Source organism: Pseudocercospora fijiensis (genome assembly GCF_000340215.1).
Source record: "Pseudocercospora fijiensis CIRAD86 unplaced genomic scaffold MYCFIscaffold_1, whole genome shotgun sequence".
Lineage (NCBI taxonomy): Eukaryota > Fungi > Ascomycota > Dothideomycetes > Mycosphaerellales > Mycosphaerellaceae > Pseudocercospora > Pseudocercospora fijiensis.
Window position 1 is genome coordinate 9,640,938 of NW_006921532.1, and position 12,315 is coordinate 9,653,252.

General features: G+C 50.5%; 5 protein-coding genes across 5 annotated transcripts; 2 read left to right on the forward strand and 3 right to left on the reverse strand.

Annotated features, from left to right (window-relative positions):
* Positions 1 to 3,308: 3,308 nt before the first annotated feature.
* MYCFIDRAFT_213610 (uncharacterized protein) lies at positions 3,309 to 7,025 on the forward strand (the record flags this gene model as incomplete). Its single annotated transcript, XM_007923800.1, has 1 exon — positions 3,309 to 7,025. One exon carries the CDS (start codon positions 3,309 to 3,311, stop codon positions 6,741 to 6,743), a length of 3,435 nt encoding a protein of 1,144 aa, XP_007921991.1. The 3' UTR covers positions 6,744 to 7,025.
* A 58-nt stretch (positions 7,026 to 7,083) lies between these two features.
* MYCFIDRAFT_210051 (uncharacterized protein) lies at positions 7,084 to 7,868 on the reverse strand. The gene has a single exon (XM_007923802.1). It carries the CDS (start codon positions 7,515 to 7,517, stop codon positions 7,143 to 7,145), a length of 375 nt encoding a protein of 124 aa, XP_007921993.1. The 5' UTR covers positions 7,518 to 7,868; the 3' UTR covers positions 7,084 to 7,142.
* On the reverse strand, positions 7,084 to 8,779 carry MYCFIDRAFT_201874 (uncharacterized protein; the record flags this gene model as incomplete). Its single annotated transcript, XM_007923801.1, has 1 exon — positions 7,084 to 8,779. The coding sequence occupies one exon, from the start codon at positions 8,777 to 8,779 to the stop codon at positions 7,562 to 7,564; it is 1,218 nt and encodes a 405-aa protein (XP_007921992.1). The 3' UTR covers positions 7,084 to 7,561.
* Positions 8,778 to 9,881, forward strand: MYCFIDRAFT_170781 (uncharacterized protein; the record flags this gene model as incomplete). The annotated part of the gene is made up of 10 exons (XM_007923803.1): positions 8,778 to 8,797; positions 8,826 to 8,876; positions 8,903 to 8,952; positions 8,988 to 9,153; positions 9,189 to 9,287; positions 9,312 to 9,546; positions 9,582 to 9,659; positions 9,688 to 9,724; positions 9,751 to 9,756; positions 9,796 to 9,881. The coding sequence occupies 10 exons, from the start codon at positions 8,778 to 8,780 to the stop codon at positions 9,879 to 9,881; spliced, it is 828 nt and encodes a 275-aa protein (XP_007921994.1).
* A 182-nt stretch (positions 9,882 to 10,063) lies between these two features.
* On the reverse strand, positions 10,064 to 12,216 carry MYCFIDRAFT_149907 (uncharacterized protein; the record flags this gene model as incomplete). Its single annotated transcript, XM_007923804.1, has 2 exons — positions 11,033 to 12,216; positions 10,064 to 10,981 (listed from the first exon to the last, which is right to left on the reverse strand). Exons 1-2 carry the CDS (start codon positions 11,615 to 11,617, stop codon positions 10,064 to 10,066), a joined length of 1,503 nt encoding a protein of 500 aa, XP_007921995.1. The 5' UTR covers positions 11,618 to 12,216.
* Positions 12,217 to 12,315: the final 99 nt, after the last annotated feature.

Below are 12,315 nucleotides of genomic sequence, written 5' to 3' on the forward strand. Positions count from 1 at the left end.
TAAGCACTTAGACGACTTCTTTAGCGATAGATTATTATTTAATACTCGTCGGTTAACCCCTTAGTATTTGCGGAGGTATATAGAGGCACTAGAACCGGATATTAGTCTTGCTAAAGTATATAGATTTATTAATAGTACCCTTCGTCCTTGCTATAGGCCTAAGTACGACTAAAAGCTATACTATAGCGGATATAAGAGAGTATACGGCATTAAATTCTAGGCTATTATTACTCCTAACGGTCTATTGTCGTCGCTATATAGTCCTAAACCTAGCTCTTTTAGGGATTCTCGGATAGTATATAAATCTAACATTTAGTAGATTTAGTATGCGTTATTCGATAGGTATAGATTAGACGATAAGGTGTTTATTTACGGAGACTCGGTATACGTAGTAGCGGATAGTATTATATCTGCTTTTAAAGGTTAGAATAGTTAGCCTCGTACGCCGCTATAGAGGCAGATAGACTAAGAGATGTCGGCGTTAAGGGTTGCTATAAAGCATATATTCGGACAGATATCTAATCTATAGCGGATTAACTTAGTTAAGTAGAAGGCGGACTTATAGGCTATTAGATCTATCTATCGAGCGTACGTTCTTCTTACTAACTACTATACCTGCTATTATAGTAATTAGGTATCTATAGGTCGTATAGATCTACTATTATTAGAAGAATATCTCTATTCGAGGGCGACTAATGCTTAAATTAGTAACGAGATTAGAGCCTTAGTTAAGACAGTTCTACCGCTAGGATAGCGACCGCCGCGACTAGAGCAAGGTAATAAGGGCGATAAAGGAGATAGGTATACGTCGCCGGCGATAGAAGACGAGGGTAGCGATAGTAATAGTAGTAGTAATAGAAGAACGACGATAATATCGAGAAGTTAAAGTATAGCTTTACAATTCTAACGGTATTCTTAGTACTCGCACTATAGGAGCGAGTATATTTCGAGCTATTAGTATATATCTAGAAAGTAGCGAAAATAGATAACTAGAGCGTCTATGCGCGATTCTCGTAATGTCTCGGCGATATTGTTAACCTATTACTAAGTAATAGTTATATACTACTAACCCTACCCCTCCTCCTATTTCCTAAATTTCTAGCGATAATCTCGCGATTAAGAGAATAATAAGGCAACGGCAGGAGCAACTAGTTCGCTAAATCGATACTAAAGAGCAATATTACTAATAAATAAGTAGGGATTTGCTTTAACTAATCCTATAAAACGAACTCTATACTATAATAACTACTACCTACTCCTCTAAGTCGAAAAAGTCCTCGGGGACCTTAATATCGTCTATATTCTAATCCTAATCGTAGCGATCCGACTACCCTATCTGCTATAAGAAGCCTAGTTTCGGTAAGCGCTCGAATAGCTCTAGCATTAGCATCTTGCTCTTCCTACGGTAGATAACTTACAATAGCACTCGAGTGCAATCCGGATATATATCTATTACCGTCTAGCTAATATTAGTAAGTTACTAGTTAAGAGAGAGAGAGAGATAATAGTATATATAATAGTAGCATTAAGGTGCTATAATTCGTTCTTCTAACTATTAGTTAGGCCTCGAATATAGTGCTAATTAAGGGCAGTTAGGCCCTCCTTAATCTTCTCGAAGTGCGGCTTTAGCAATTCGTTTAGCTTCGAGAACGCTCTATTAATCGAGGCGTTATTGTTACGCTTACGGCGGCGTAGTTGTATACGCTAAGTCGTCGACGGTATAGAAGGCATAGGAGATTCTTCCGGTTTAGTAGAGGTCGCCTACGAAGAGCTACTACTATTTAACCGACGTCGCTTCGAGCCTAACCTATCTATTAGACTATCGCGGACAACGACCTCCTTACGCCGAGCCGCCTCCTTCTATTCCTTTATCGCTACCTTATCGAAGAGCTAAGGGTTTATACGTAGGGCGTGTTTAATAAAGAAGTCCTTCGCTTATAAGAGGTTATCGTTACTAGGTACTATACTAGTAGAGCGCTCTTTAGCGGCCTATTCCTTTACCCTCTTAACTAACTTTACGTTATAGCTCTACTAGAAGCTAGAATTACTACTAAACTCCTTCTTACTATTAGTACGAGCCTACGCATTTACACGACCTCTAATAAGCCGATAGAAGTTAGTAATATTACCCTTCTTATAGGTATACTTTATATTATTTATTTGCTAGAAGATAACTAACTCTATTCGAGCCGATAGCTTACCTAGCTTTAATAGGTAAGCTATATTACTGCTCTTCTAAGATAGTGTTTCTACGGTCTTAATTAATAGCGAAGGTCTAGGTAATAGAGATAGCCGCAATTAACTTGCTAGAGTAGTTAGTAGCGGTATAGATAATAATAGAGAGGCGTATTTACTAGATCTAGTCGCTATATCGATAACTCTAGGTAGTAGGTAGGGGGAGGGGAGATAGCGACCTACGAAGGTATTATAGAAGGCTATAATAATCTCGATTCGCTAATAAATTAGTAGGATAGGAAGACGAGCGATCTACTACCTGCCTTCGAGTCTTCTAGCCGCCTTATTACTATCCCTCCGAGTCCCTTATAAAGCCCGATTTCTACTCGAATTTTCTATCTAATAACGTTACCTTCTATACTATTATATACTATCTACATTATTCGTACGACCTTAACTATTATTAAGAGCTTGTAATATATTATAATAGATATACTGCTAGTAGTGTAGAGCCTCCGAAGGTATTATTTAGTATACTATAGAGCGATCGATAGAAGGTTTAATATTATAGGAGAAGGTAGTTACTATCGCTAAGGCTACTATACCGCTTCTGTATCTACCTCCTTTAGTAATAGACTTATTGCATTACGACCTACGGCATTACAATCGATTAGCTATATATAGTATAGTAGATACAGTAGATACAGGTAGTGAACCATCAGTCAGAAGTTGTTGTCGGAGGTGGACAGCGACACCTCCTGCTAAAGGTCTCTACTATTCTAAGAATAGCCGAAAATCACTGTGCGGCCAGCCCGTCACCCGTGAGCGTCGAAGGGGCGTGGAAGGGCGGCCTGATATAGTAACGCAAGCTCTGGACAGCCCTGTGCCTGTGCCTGTACGGTATGTACGGTATCTTTCCTTGCTTGCCGTACGCCTGCGCCCGCGCCTGCGCCTGCGCCGAACGCAAGTATAGATGCCGTCCCTTGCTCGTCGCGTGTTTTCTTTAGCAGCACGGCAGAGCATAGAAGGAAGCACGTTCCGCTCGCTTTGAACGTGAGAGTGAGCAATACCTGCATCCGCAATCCGTGAGAGCCCGCCGCTACCGGTACGCACCGCACTGTTGAACACATTCCATGCTTGCTCGGAACCAGGCTGACCGAATCCTCCAGCTCCAGGGATTGCTCTACCGCAATACATATCAGCCTGCAGTCGTCCAGATGGCCGAGCAACGCTTCGCCTCCTTCCATTCTGCATGTCGTGACTCCTCACACGAGCCTGCCAACCAGCCGGCCAACCACGTCCGAAGGAGTATCTCGATCTTCAGCCGAAGGGGAACTGAACCACCAGAGCCTACGCCTGCATTCATCACCCACGCAGCCATGAGGTTCCCGTGTCCTCGATCGAGACCGATGTCGGAGAGGCAGAGGAGTTGGATGGGTCGCAGAAAGAGCATGAGCAAGAAAGATAGAGCTCCGAAGAAATTGTCAAAGGCCACCCTTCTCCACGCGGTGCCGCACGCGAACACGATTGAGATGACCGCACGTGAGCAGGAGATGGCCATCAGTCCAAATGAAGAGATCCTATCCGCAATCAGTGACCACGCTCCGACGCTTCGAGCTCTGACGGCTATCGATTCGCAGCCTTGGTCGCCTTGCACACCACCACATCCGCGCAGCAACAGCACTACAGATCTGACCCAACGAACAATGTCTCAAAGAAGGCGAGAAACCAGCTCCCGAATTGGTGTCTGGATCGATGGCGTAGTGCAATGGGATCAACGTGCTCTCGACGACTTTTTGTCGCCAGACGCCGCCGACATGGAACACACTGGCTTCACGCCCGTAAGACCTGTCTCTTCTTCGGCTCCTCCGAACCCGCGGAAACCACCTCTTTCGGTGGTGATTCCTTCGCATGCGCCTGTGGTCAATGATCGATGTGTTTCGACCATCCTTCACCCACAACCGAGGCGACCGGTAGTCTCCGTGCTTCCAACGAGCATCGTGTCAACAGCATATCCTACCTCAACACCTGCAATCGTACTCGACGACACGATGAGCACTCCATGCCCTCCAGAACGACCATCCGCAGAACGACCATCCGCTCCCTCCTCAACCCACAAGTCTCACGCATCCATTTCCACGACTTCGAGCAGGGCCATCACCGATGAGGACTCGCTTTACAGCAGACGAAGCTCAGCTACGAGCGTCTCGCTCTGCTCTACTTCTGAGAAAAGATTCCGATTATCCACGAGCAACTTATCTATGCTCTCACCAGAATCAGCTGGCGTATTTGAAGAGCAATCGAACAAGAAATCGGGCAACAAGGCGGCGAATTTGAACAAGTCGCTGCCACCCACTCCGCCGACAATCCCTCCAGTTCGTGCCGCACCATCACCAACTCCTGCTGTGAGTACGCGTCAATATAACTCGCTAAGAGTTCCTGGTTCGGAAAAGCTGCATCCTACACACCCGCTCAGACAAAGTCGATCCATGAGTCAGCTTGACCAGTGCGATGAGGAATTCATGCGCAGCTATATCGCTCGTCGACACGCGCAAACTCCCACGTTGAGCCAAGCTGAGCAGGAAGTGAGAGCCCAACTATCCACCATGGAGGAACAGATTTCCGACTCCACACCGCCACAGAGCTCAGACGAGGGTGCATCCGGGACCTTGAAGCGTAGGGACAGCGTGCGGGATGTGATGCAGCCACCGACTCGCGCACCGACCATCCCAAAGCGATCCCGCAAGAGAGATTGGCGATCTTCCAGACAGTCAGCAAGAACCACAATGGACTTCTCCAGCGCCGGCGTTCCGTCCAGACGGCGGTCCGAGTCTCACCTCAAATCCAAGCAGCCTCCTACTGTGCAAACGGAGAAGGTGGCTTTGCGGAAAGTATTCAGCGTGTCTCATCACAGCAAACGGTCGCAGGACTTGTTGGTCCTTCCACAGTTGGAAGTCCAACAAGAGAGCTTGCAAGGCATGCTGGCATATGCGAACGTTGGCGAGCAGAACGAAGATGTGTCTGCTGATCTTTCTCCCATCTCTGACGAAGGTGCTGCTTCTGCAGCCGTACCATCAGTGTCCGCTGAGGAAGTTCTTCTTGGCATCCTCTCAAATCTGAGCTCTACCGATGATCTATTCCATACAGCCATCATCAACAAAGGCATGTATAGAGTGTACAAGGAGAACGAGATGTTTCTGCTCCGCAAGGTCATGGCGAATCAGTCGCCGGCGGCGTGGGAGTTGCGAGAGTGGAGCTCACCAGAACGCAATGAGGTGGCCTGCTCAAGCAAGGCCTCTTCGCTGCTTGAGCACGATCCATTGTCGTACATGCGCTGCTTCAGAAGGGATCTCGGTGTTATCGAGCGCCTGAAGCGACTGATCATGGAGCACTGCCAATCTTTCATTCGCCGCGAGACTACTTTTGCTCTTTCCACACCAACACATCCAAATGCCCAACGCTTCAACGATAGCTTCTGGCGCATTTGGTGCTTCTGCGAAATATTCGGAGGCAAGAAAGGCCGCGAGGAGGACATTACTGGCCAGCTGGACTGGCTGAAGGGCGGCCTCCTGGCCAACAACCAGGGCTTTTCTGCTACAGTCAACACGAATCTTGATTTCGAGATGAGCTCAGTTCTGCTGAATGCTCCTGATCATTTCGCAAGAGCCAATGCAGGCGGGCTCGCAGCTGCTCAGCTTTTCGACATGACCGAGATCTGGACATGCTTCACCGTCCTGCTCCAAGGCTATTCTGGACGTGTCATGCAAGCTCGCGACTTTGGCGTCTTCGATAATTGTGACCTCGTCGAAGGCGACGTTGAAGCCGAAGAAGCAATGCTTGAAGAGTGGATCGCCTATCTTTTAACATTGGGTCCCAGTGTGGTGCTTGACATGGCTCTCCTTGCCTTGGACACCACTCCATCTGGCTTTGCATACGCAAAACAACAAGGCTGGACGAATTGGACACCACCAGCCTTCAACGGCAGCCGCAGCAATTTCCTCAAAGAGCCCGTGGCACGAAGCTACGAAGAGCAAGTCGCTGCTGCGAAGCTTCGTTTTCAAGATCCAATCGAACAAGAACAGAAGGAAATGAGCCGGAAGCGCGTCGCTTCTATGGCAGCTGAGATCCGGCTCCGAAGACAAAGCTCCGACTACCGCCGCCTGCCCTTCATCGACATGAAGAACGAGCGAGCAATGAGCACGGCTTCCCGTCACAGCACCGTCTCCTCATGCTCTCGAAGCACCATTCGCTCCTCAGACAACGACAAGACCACCTCACGCCGACGCCGCACATCTGCCCCTCAGACTTCAGCGCACTCGACTAAAGCCCTGTGGCAAGCTCCTCGCTCCATCTCCCCCATTATGGAAGATCGAATCGAACCTTTCAACCGCATGTCTCTCGTCAACTATGGACGAGGGCAAGCGGAAGACACTTCTGAGATCGCCGTGCAGAGAATCGTCGCGATGGGCTTTCCGCCTAACCAAGCGAGAGAAGCTCTTCGTCAGACTGACATGGGCGATGGTCTCAGAGTCGATCGAGCTGTCGAGTTCTTGCTTAGGCAGGACTAGGCTGAGGCAAGAGTCGCTTTTTCCTTGTGACCGATTCATATGATTCCTTGCTTTTTTTATGTGATACCCAACTCGGACCATGACGAGACTTATCGTGCGGAAGTTTTCTTTGAATTATGACGTTACCTATCTGTGAGATCAGCAGTTCTTCAAAGGCCAAAAATGATGTTTCTTTCTCAAGGCTGTATGTAACTATATGGGGATGTTACGATTGTTCAACGAAAATTGTAATATAGTGTCTCAAAATTTGCAATGAATGATGAACGAACGAATATCAATATCATCATCATATGCCATGAGTCCGAACCAGCATCGTCTCTTTACTTCCCAGTGTAATCGTGAGAGATCGATTGAGTCTTGCATTACATTTAGTGAGATGAAAAAAACAAAAGGTGCTAGTCAGACTCTAGCTATGCATGCCATCGATCGTGCTTGACCTTCTAGCACGCCCTGCCATAAAAATGATTTGAGTGAGGGATAAATTATGCTGGCGTTTTCTCCTTCGGATGAATCGCCCCGCCCTTCCTTCTTCCCAATCGTCCTCTCGTCCACAGGCCATCTTTGTTTAGAAACTCCTCCGCCGACACCACTACTCAGTGAAACGCCACCACATGTGAATGAATAGTAGGAAAAAGAGAAAATGCTATGTGAGCTCGTGTGGTATATCGTCCTCGGGTCCATCGACCTCCATCTCAATAAATAGTCGTCGTTGCGTTCATTTTCCAGATCGTCATCAGTTGATATCATCTCTCGTAAAACACCATCGCAATGCATTTCGCCTTAAAAGAAATGCTTCTGCCTGCCATATCATTGTAAAATCAAACCTGAATTGCGCTCCTTGCCAGAGATCGCTTCAGTCCAAGTGAGGAACGGCCGGCCTCTCGAGCACACGAACGTAGCTGATCATCTGCTGCGAGAGTCGAAGCTTCAATTCTCCCAGCTTCCTTGCCGACGCTGTATCCTGCGCTGAAGCTCAATGCGCTGAAAAGTACCACGACGCCCGCGGATACAACCCATGTAAGAAGAGTGGGCGTGACATGAAGATCCTCACTTGACGTTGTTCGTCGAGCCTTCTTCATGGCCCTTCGCTCGCGGCTTGAGCTCCGGCCTGCTGTGACCGCTTTGCGCTTATGCTCCTTGAACTGCTCTGAGGTCGTTGAAGTCGAGTCAGTGGAGAGACGACGAAGCGTTGGCTTGAAGGTGGGTTCCTGCAGTTGTGGTGGCGAAGATGTTGTTAGTGCCGACTCTGGGACTAAACGGAAAGTTGCTGGATCTATGCGATTGCTGCGAGGCGGCGCTGTCTGTGTTGGCTGTTTTACATTTGACTTCGGTAGTCCTCGCGCTGCTGCAGCCACCGACAACAAGCTGGATAGACTAGCTCTTAAAGCCTCGTCATGCTCTGCTGCAGCATTGAAGGAAGGCGATAGTGGGTTCTGTGGGATGTGCGAGTGCCGTCTTGCTTCGAATGAAGCAGGCATCGAGTGCCGTGTCGAAGGTCGATTCGTGAGCGATGGCCTTGTTGAGGGAAAGTAAGATCCAGGAACGGGCTGACTGGCATGGCGTGGTTGACCGCTAGGTGGATGTGAGAAGGCATTAGGGAGTGGCGTGAAACAATCGTCGTTGCGGATTGGATGGTTAATCGCAGTCCTGTTCTCGTCATCGTCATCCGATGTACGATCGTCCTGCTGTCTGGAGGTCGAAGTCGTCCTGTTTGCCCTTGGTGCCATTATGGGGCCCTCAGTAGAAGATGTCATAACTCTGTCTGACTCGCTTTCGCTCTCCTCATACTCTTCCTGACTGCTGTTGGCGCCCACGCTGGGAGTTCTAATGAGGCGTAGATTTGACGGTACGCCCGTTCTAAGTGCTCCTTGGCGCCTTGTGCCTTGGTGATCCTGCACTCTGAGGCCCGTGGTCACGATCTCGTCGCCAATCGAGGATAGGGAGGACGAGGATGGTTGTGAAGATATCTCGACCCATGAATCGACTACAGAACAGGCGTCAGTCCATTGATCGGTTCGGAGAAAGTAGTATGCCATGGCGGAGCCGATACACATGTGCAAGTTGAACGGCGGAGGTGTGAAGCCGGCTCAGCACTGCTCAGATTTACCGAAGACTCACCATCTGCGCATGTGCGTGTGCGTGTGCGCCTGTCAAACGAGGCCGAACGTGATGCCATGCCTGACGCATGACCAGCGTGGCGACGTTGAATGTGATCGGTCGAATGCGCTGGCTGCTGGGCCGAAGACGGGTCCGTTGATTCCATTCTGCTCTCTGACGAGCAATCCTTTCGTCGAGGTGGTGTACTGGAGAAAATCGGGAAGCCTGTCACTGCAGTAGATTGCGGCCTCGTCCAGATTGTGTCGATCTCGGCAGCTCGTAGGCTCGTACATTCACTCGCTGGCGGTGGGCGGTGGGCGGTATATTGCTTGTCTCGTCTGCCCGCAGCTCTGCAACTAGCGAGCAGGGCGATGAGGACGAGGAGGAGCGGCAGAGCGGCGGCGGTGTAGAGGTAGTGGTTGGCGCAGATCACACCAGATCAGCCAAGTGATCAGCAGCAGCAGAGCAGAGCAGTGCAGCCGTGAGGTCGTCAGTGGTCAGTCATCAGTCGTCGACCTCCCCACGTTTGTTTGCTCGGCTGGCTCTGACGGGGCGGGGCGGGGCGGGGCGCGGCGGGGACGATACAACGCCTGGATCTCTGAATCGCTGGATCACACCTCAGCGTGACTTTGACCGAAGGATGTACTGGGCTAAGGTCCTGGCGTGTGACGTTCATCAGCGACTATTCTTGGTGCCTCATCAGCAGGTCGCGCATAACAAGGAAAGCAAAGCACAACAAAGGAGGTCCTTCTGAAACGCCTGGAAGCCAGTAGTAGTAGTGTGGTGTGGACAGCGTTCTCTGCTACTCTACAGGGTCAGGTCAGCTACCGATAGGCGCATGCGCAAGGTACCCATCCCTGCCGCAGTAACACACCAGGGTCATGGTGCATTTTGTGTGGGTGGAGTCGAGGGACACGTGAGCTGCAGAGGGCAGACTGTAATGTGATGATGTGAGAGAAATTCGAAGCTGTTGATCACGCCTTGTGTCTCATCAAGCAACGCCAATACCATACTGTTGTATGTCCATCGCCATACGCCTAACCATACAGAGTGCATAGAGTACTTTTGCTTCCATCTTACAATTCGACATGTGCCGTGCAAAATGCTCATGACTTGAGCTTCTTGCTGTGAGATTGTCTTCCGTGTCGTCCCTTCATGCTTCGCGCCTCCTTGCTACCAGCGGACTTGCTCTGGATTTTCTTTGCAATCGGGTCGTCCTCTTTCTAGAAGGTGACCTTCTTGCCCGAGAAGTCGCCGAAGCCGCCACGGTTAGTTGAGCCACCGCGGCCGCCACGGCCTCCACCACGGCCTCCTCCACGACCACCACGATCGCCGAAGCCACCGCGACCGCCAAAGCCACCGCGACCACCACGGAAGCCACCTCCTCGGCCACCACCACGACCACCGCGATCACCAAAGCCGCCCTCACGTGGAGGACGAGGGGTGGAGTAGTCGAGGCGCATTGGGCGGCCTCCTAGATCGGCGCCTTGGAGAGCCTCGTAAGCTGCCTTGGCCTCGTCGATAGAGCCCATCTCTACGTAGCCGAAGCCCTTTGGTGCACCGCTCTCGCGGTCGGTGGGCAGACGAATGCCGTTGATGCTGCCGTGCTCCTCAAAGTATTCACGGACCATGTCCTCGGTGGCATCGAAACTAAGGTTGCCAACGAAGAGTGTCTGTGATGGCTCACTAGCTTTGTCGCCATACTGTTGGCGACGTTCCTGGCCGCGCTGTTGTGGATTCTGAGCATTGTTCTGACGAGGGACGCTGAAGTCGAGACGAATGGCACGGTTGTCGAGCTCAGCACCGTTCTTGGCCTCGAGAGCCTTTGCCGCATCTTCGGCATTCTCGAACTCAACGTAGCCGAAGCCCTTGCTCCTACCAGAGTCGCGGTCAGTGATGATGCGCACACCCTTGAGCTCACCGAACTCCTCGAACTCGCGGGTGAGCCACTCCTCATCGACGTTCCAGCTGAGGTTGCCGATGAAGAGGTTGCCAGTCACATTTGGATCCTCAGTCTTGGCCTTCTTTGGGCTTTGCTCAGGCTCCTCATCGGCCTTGCGCTTCTTGCTGTCGGCCTTTGGCTTCTCTTCCTCTTCTTCGTCGCTCGAGTCGTCGCTGGAGTCATTGCTAGAGTCGTCGTCCTTGAAAGTGTCAGTACTGTGTAAGGAGTGAACAGGAAGTGATGATCGTACCTTCGCAGCCTTGGAAGTGCCATTGACCTTTGGCTCTTCCTCATCATCCTCGTCAGAGCTGTCGGAGTCTTCGGAGTCAGACTCGGCCTTCTTCGCGCCGGCAGCGGCGGGCTCCTCATCTTCGTCGGAGTCAGAGCCTTCAGAGGAATCGGAAGACTCTTCCTTTGCAGGTGCCTTGCCATTGAGCTTCTCAGTCTTCTTCGGGGCCGGCTCAGCCTCGCTCTCACTCTCAGACTCGTCGGAAGAGTCATCAGAGTCGTCTTTGACAGGAGCCTTAGCCTTAGCTTTGCCGTTCACCTGAGGCTTCTTGCTGATCGTCTCTTGCTCGCTCTCAGAGCTCTCGTCGCTGGTGCTTGCCTCAGCCTCGCTTTCACTCTCGCTTGATGACTCTGGAGTGGGCTCTCGCTTCTTCGACTTCTTCTCAACAGCCTTGGCTGTCTTCTTCGCAGTCTCCTTGCTAGTGCTCTTCTTGTCTGACTTGGTCACGCGACCAGCCTGAACCTTCTCGATCGGCTTGCTCGAGCTTTTGCTCTTGACCGGTGCGACGGCCGCAGCAGCCTTGCTTGCTTTCTTGTTCTTTGCCATTGCCAGGGGTCTATGATGATGATTCTGGTAGAGAGTCAGTATTATGTAAACCCAAATCTCGACGCCGCTCGAACGTGGTCGCAGCGGCGGGTAGAATCGCCTGTTCGTCTCAGAAACCCAGCGATGAGGACACAAGTGTCCAAGCTCAGTAGTAGCAGTAACAGCAAATGCCCACGAACGACAATGAGTCGTGTAAAGCCCTCAGAAAAGCCCGCTGGACGATGAAGTCCTTGTGATGCCCTCAGATCGAGTCTCATGCAAAGCTGAGATTTGCGAAGCCCACTTGGCGAAGATCGAAATCTTGCCTTTGCCCACTGGTCGCACGTCGAGGCGAGTGTGTTCCCACAAGTGCCGAGACTGTCGCTGCGACGGTATGTAAATGCCCACTCCCAACTGGTGTCCGCCGCCGATGTAGCAGTCGGATCAGTAACGCCACGCCCACAGAGCACTCGAAAGTGCGAAAAGCTCCATCACGGCGCCGAGGCAGCGAAGTGAAAGAGTATGGAAAGCCAACGAACCGATTGATATGATTTCCCTTCTTGAAAGTCGCCTTGTAACGATGGCGACAGTGATCCTTGGTGGCAGTAGCAGCAACACTCTTTTTCGTTTGTGTGGTCGAGGAAGAAATTATCGCAAAATCAATCTGCAGTGAAATTTATGTGGCAGGCTAGAAGCTAGTGTGGGTCTGTACTAGCGCG